Source organism: Cynara cardunculus (assembly GCF_001531365.2).
Source record: "Cynara cardunculus var. scolymus isolate 2C chromosome LG 8, CcrdV1, whole genome shotgun sequence".
Classification (NCBI taxonomy): domain Eukaryota; kingdom Viridiplantae; phylum Streptophyta; class Magnoliopsida; order Asterales; family Asteraceae; genus Cynara; species Cynara cardunculus.
Genome location: NC_037535.1, coordinates 12,932,659 through 12,938,846, shown reverse-complemented (window position 1 = coordinate 12,938,846; position 6,188 = coordinate 12,932,659). Strand labels below are relative to the sequence as shown.

Below are 6,188 nucleotides of genomic sequence, written 5' to 3'. Positions count from 1 at the left end.
GATGAAGTCCTGAAGGGTCACATGAGTATTGACATTTCTATGCTGAATCTTGACTTGCCAGTTAAGGGTCCCTTTACACCCAACACTGTGCATTTCAAACCTGAGTTAGGAGTTATATTCCTTGGAGAGATGATGGACCGCAATATTCGAAAGGAAATGCTCAAAAGAAAGTTTCAAGGAAAAGATGTCCCTGACAACATCAGCTTTGACAATCTAGATTAGAAAACCTTTCAATCTTGTAAAATCTAGTATATCTTTATATTTCTTTCAGTGTATAGATTTTATGTTTTAAGTCTACCAAACCCAATTGTAATCAGTTGTAATATTTTCTCTTGTAATATATTTCAATAAAATAATTGGTTCATTGAAAAAGATCAAACAAAAGAATAAATGAGACATGTACTTATGAGTTCTATTTATTTCTTACATTCGCTGACAACCTTCTAGTCATTGAATATGTTCTCAGTATTTAGTTATTTATATTTTGTAAGTCTATTATTTCCTTGTAATCCTTTAGAATTAAAGTAAAGTTTCATAATAAACTTTATTACTGAAAAACATCCCAAAACAGTTAAAAGGGACAAGTATTTTACTAGTATCTTTTTCTTACTGTAATACTGAAGCAATTTTCTTTATGTTGCTTTGTCATCATTAAAAAGGGGAGATTGTTGATCCTCTCTCTTAGTGATTTGATGATGATCCTTTCTATCTTACGAAGTGTATTATCTCTTTATTCAGCTTCAACAATCATCAGTGAGTATGTTCAGTAAACATTGAACAAGTATTGTAATTATTAGAGAGACAAGAATTTTTCAGGAAGACAAAATTCACACCACAGAACTTTTAGTGTTATCGAAGATAAAGCTGAAGATGGAGACAAGCAAGTGTGTGACCTGATACGGATTTCAGTGATAACACGTCTGTCTACACAAGTGAGATATCTACTCAGGATTCAACGAGCACTGAAGAAACCTCAGCGTTATTCTAGTATCAGCGATCGAATGAATCTTGTTGAACAAGATTAGTTTTTGTCTTGTCCTTCTACACACAAAGGACAAACTCATACCTCTCGAAGTAAAGTACCTGTTCGGAGTCACTCTATTGTCTCCAACCTTGCTTACCTACTTTGTGAAAGACTACTATTCATATTCGGGAAAAGCGTGTATATCTGGAACAAAGGACAAAATCACCTTTAAAAGCTTGTCACGTGCTTTGTACCGTCTGACTTGCATTTAATGCAAAGAATATAAATAGCTGAGAAGTTCTTCCTTCTCAACTCTCCCTCTGAACCACTCTAACCAGTGAAGAGCACAAGACTTGATAACCTGTTCTTTTAGCAAGTCTTTTCTTTCTTGCTTTCTGTATCTTGTGTGTTTCTTTCATTGATTAGATAAGTTCTGTATCTTATCTTTTTCGCAAACAATCTATAAAATTATGTACTTTATCAATAAATGATTTTAAAAAGTGAAAGCTATTGTGTTTGTATTCATTCCCCCCCCCCCTTCTACAAACTGTTACTTTTTAAACTCTTGTAGATTCGGCTGAGACCAACATATCTTATGTTTCTTCTCTTTTTTTCTTTTTTTTTTGGGACCCCTTTTGAAAATATATGACGGTTGGACTTGAATGTTGGGTCTTGATTAAAAGCATGCTCCAGTTTAAATCACTCTTTCAATAAAACAATCTCGACAAAATATGTCTTTTGATAAGGTGTGAGAATACCTTATTCACTTTATCTTGGGGGCTTCTTCAAAAATCATTTAGATCTACTTTAAATTAATTTAATTCAAAACCTTTTTGATATGCCTATTTCACAAAATGAACCATAAGGATTATTTTTGGCACTACAAATCAATGTTAATAACATGTTATATTATCCGCAAATAATCGGATATTTATGCAACTATCACTAACTATTGACATTTGATCAATGTAAACAAATTTAAACCAAGAAAAAGAATTCATTAATTTCTTCTTCAATATGTGCTAAAACGCAATTGAAATATGATAAAACTGATGATGACAATATAGAGGGTTGGATACAGGTGAGAATTATTTAAAAAATCTCCACATTTGGATCAATCATAATTGAATGATAACACTAATGAGGTACATCGAGATGCACCAGATTATTCCTTCTAAAACGTAATTCATGGGTGAACATGAGATTAAAAGTGATAAAGAGTTTAGATCTCTTTTTACGCTTCTCTGATAATTTCCCTTCTCACACGATCCTTTGCGTATATATAGCCATAGGTTCATTTGAAAGTGGTAAATATTTGAGAAGTAGAGAAGTGATCATAGCCTTTGATCATATGGTCAAGATTTGCATCTTTGACTGTGAAGCACCAGATAATTTTTTTTATTAACCTGGATATTCAACCCGTTATACGAGCCGACTAATCCCAAGGCGACCACGTGCTTTGCAGATAGTCTGGAGTCACCGTATTTGAACCTCCATGGCCACAAGGGGATTTTTATTCCTCCTTGGATTTGAACATGGACCTCCTGGTACTTTTAACCTTTAGAGTCAAGCTCAAACCAATCAGACACCACCCTTGTAGAAATATGTAACAAAACAAGTGCTTATGTGAAGCACGAGATAATTACTCACATTGTGTGCGGAAGATAGAGAGGTAGTTCTATAATTTTTACAAATATGTAATAAAACAAGTGCTTATGTGATCAAGGGTACAGATTCTTACTTACTTTTCTCACACTAACTCACATTCTCACACGATTTTTCACCGCTCTCCCTATGCATATAGTATATAGCAACACATGTAAACAATACGAGTAACACTTCCTAAATCGAATCAATGAAAAGGAACATCTTTGTTCCTGTTGAGTTAAAACAATATTATTCTACTAGTATATATGATATCAAGAAAGACACCCAAAGATCACAAATCCAATAGATTGAACACTATCGCACAAATGAATATCATTTCGCCTGAGATGATTGACCCACCTATCTTTCTTACGAACTCGTGGATTCCCAAAAACATAAGTTTAGCTGTCGAAGTGCATTATAAAGAAAAAGAAGGGATGTTAGTAGAACCAATTAAAGAAGAAAAATGCATGACATGGGTTTTGAAGAACAATGTTCTTATAGAATACCCTTCTGAAATATAGATTAATTTAATCTCTGCAAATTAAATTACTTTTTGTTAGGGAGTGGAATCATGGTTTTGTGGTGGTGGGTTAAATTTGACATGATGGAAAGAAAGGAAAAAAAAGGGAAAAGGGTTTGTATATGCAAACGATGGATTTGCTTGTGGTAACAGAGCAAGACGAGGAAGAAGGGAGCTATCATGATGATGTCAATTTGTGAAGGAGCAGGACACAGTAGACCCCCATTGATTGTTTGTTCATCTTTTATCATTTTTGTTCTGCAAGAGGGAGGTGTTTGTTTTACAATGGATAGATGGGTGAAGATGAGGTCTAAATCCCTAAACTCTCACCCTTGTGGCTTAATATTTAATCCATCTAACTTAATATTTACACCGTAAACAACCAAATACTCGGTGATGGTTAGTGAATAAGTCATTCAGTTTTTAATTAAGTTGATTAAGCCAAAGCAAAACCACTCTCCTAGCTAGACAATGAAGTTTTAAACAAACATTACCAACATTACATATAAACATTTTTTATCTTTGTATGTTATTTAGTATTCCAAGCTTCATTTCATACATATTCTCTTCCAAGTTGTTTAAGAAAAAGAACCGTTGTTGCTGGAAATCGGAGAATGTAATTAGTTTTAGTTCACCTCGTATTTATTCTTTTAACGGTGGTAGATTATAATTTTTTTTAACAAAACCACCCATCACATTCTCAAATATTAGTAATACATCGTAATAAAAATTACAAATCAGCACAACTGAATCAATTGTGATTTTATCTTGGCTTGTTTTGGATGTGGGGGTGGTTTCTTTGGGTTGTTCTTAATTAAAATGAAAATGGAAATGGTAAAGAACATGTATAATTTATTTTCTATTATTAAATATTACTGCAAAGTTGCAATATATGGAGTTTTTCCTCTTAGGGTTTTAATGGAGATGGTAGGCCATGGATATCCATGTGAATGCATGTGCAATGTCTTTTCTGATAGCCCCACCTATTCCCCTTTACAATTAATAAATAATGCTTTTTCAACTCCATTTTTGTTCTTCTCGGCTCTGAATTAACTTCTTCACCTTCTGCTACACTTTGGTTCTTCAACCCCCACAAAGACTCTGCAAACATACAGTACTCACACATCTCCCATGAATCTTCGATCATCGGTAGAATCTTGATTTAAAGGTACATATGCTGTATTTTATTATTATTAATTGCTTATTTTGATTTAATTTTTCCATAAACTTCGTACGCTATTTATGTAACTTAATTTTGAAATTATTTTGCATGGATTTTCTTTCTATTCTCAAGGCCTTCATCTTATCGTTTTTTGTACACAAAAATTGATGCTAACTTTAGGGATTTTGGGGAAGAACTTTCAAGTTTATCTTGCTGTGAAGAATGAAATATCACCGATGGACTTATTAGTGCATGAATTAAATAATCCACACACATACAAATCCTCAAAACTCTTTTGATTGTTTAATTACTGCTTTTAGCTTATTCCATATATATATATATATATATATATATATATATATATATACATGTTTGTTCAAACAAGAAGCTAAACATTTTCTAAGAAGGCAAAATGTGTAATATCATATATACACAAGCTTGATCATATATGATTAAACACATGTTACATTGACAATACATACACACCCACAAGTCGTGTAATCATATATTATATATATCACACTTCTTGCCTTCTCGAAAAATGTTTATTTTTTCGTATCATCGTTCCTATATATATATATATATATATATATCATGTTAATCATGTATATACCGAGTAAAAAATGGTTCATATATTATGATCTTGCATGTTACATATTCCTTCCTTTTCCATGGATTTGACTTTTTCTGAACTCAAATCCTAGATCTTTACCATCGTTACACTTATGAAATGATACTAATTTTTGGAGTGTTTATGTATTTTTGTTTTAGAAAAGAGAATCGCAGAGGTAAATTTAGTTTTCCTATATAATTGTTCAATCAATATGCTCTTTATTTTGTTATAAAATTGTAATTTCCAGGAAACTAAAATGCACAATTCTAGCCAACTCAGGAAAGAGTTTATCAAGAAATGGATTCATGGTCTTCAAATATGTTGTTCTTCAAAGAAGCACATGAATCTCATGGAAAGAAAGAAGAAAATAAAGCTTTCTGCAGACATTGCTTTGGCCTCTGCCAAAAATGCTACAACTTCTTGGAGTAAAGCTCTAATTGCAGACGTCAAAATAGATGAAGAAAACATGATTCTTATCAACAATTTATCAGGCCCAGAATCGAAGTTCGTAGGTGCACATGACCAGAGGGTAACTTGCCACAAGAGAATCAGAAGCAAGAAGATCTTGAAAAAGAGTTGTGGTGTAGGTAAACGAATAAAGAGGATGGGATCTCGTAGATCGGATTTAGCTACATGTATTGCTGAAAGATTGGTGAAGAAGAGAACAAAAGTGCTTAAAAGACTTGTACCAGGTGGAGAATCCATGGATGAAGTCACCATCATTAAAGAAGCATTAGATTACATACTTTCTCTTAGGGTACAGGTTGATGTAATGAAGAATGTTGTGAATGCTACTGGGGTTTTGGATTAAAATAATCAGATGATAGCTATCAATTAATATGTAACTTGAGTTTGTCTCCCTCTGTATCTCAAAATCTGCAGGAACAAAGAAACTACAAGTAGAGCTTGAAGTAATTATGCATGTACTACAGGTCTTCTAGTTACCTCAGAAATGAGTTGTCAGTAAAAGAAACTAATTTAGGAAGAACAAAAGCAAACATTTTTCCACGAAATAAAAACTCATCTACCTACTTATTTGCCTTGGTGATAATACTTGAAAGCCCAAAAATTTTCTAGCTACGTGATTAAACCACTTTTTCGGTTTTATGGTTAACTTCTAGGGATTTTTTTTCAATTTTTTTAGTTGTTGTTGCTTGTATTTTCTAATATCCCATAACACCCCTCAAAGTTTAGTGGTGCATCTTTCATACCTCAAAAGATAATTCTACTCGCGAAAATAAGTTGAGCAGATGCACATGATCTCGTTCGGTGTTCATAG

General features: G+C 32.9%; 1 protein-coding gene across 1 annotated transcript; it reads left to right on the top strand.

Annotated features, from left to right (window-relative positions):
* The first annotated feature begins 4,165 nt into the window (after window positions 1-4,165).
* LOC112517088 (transcription factor IBH1-like 1) lies at window positions 4,166-5,768 on the top strand. Its single transcript, XM_025124407.1, has 2 exons — window positions 4,166-4,302; window positions 5,157-5,768. Exon 2 carries the CDS (start codon window positions 5,166-5,168, stop codon window positions 5,718-5,720), a length of 555 nt encoding a protein of 184 aa, XP_024980175.1. The 5' UTR covers window positions 4,166-4,302; window positions 5,157-5,165; the 3' UTR covers window positions 5,721-5,768.
* Window positions 5,769-6,188: the final 420 nt, after the last annotated feature.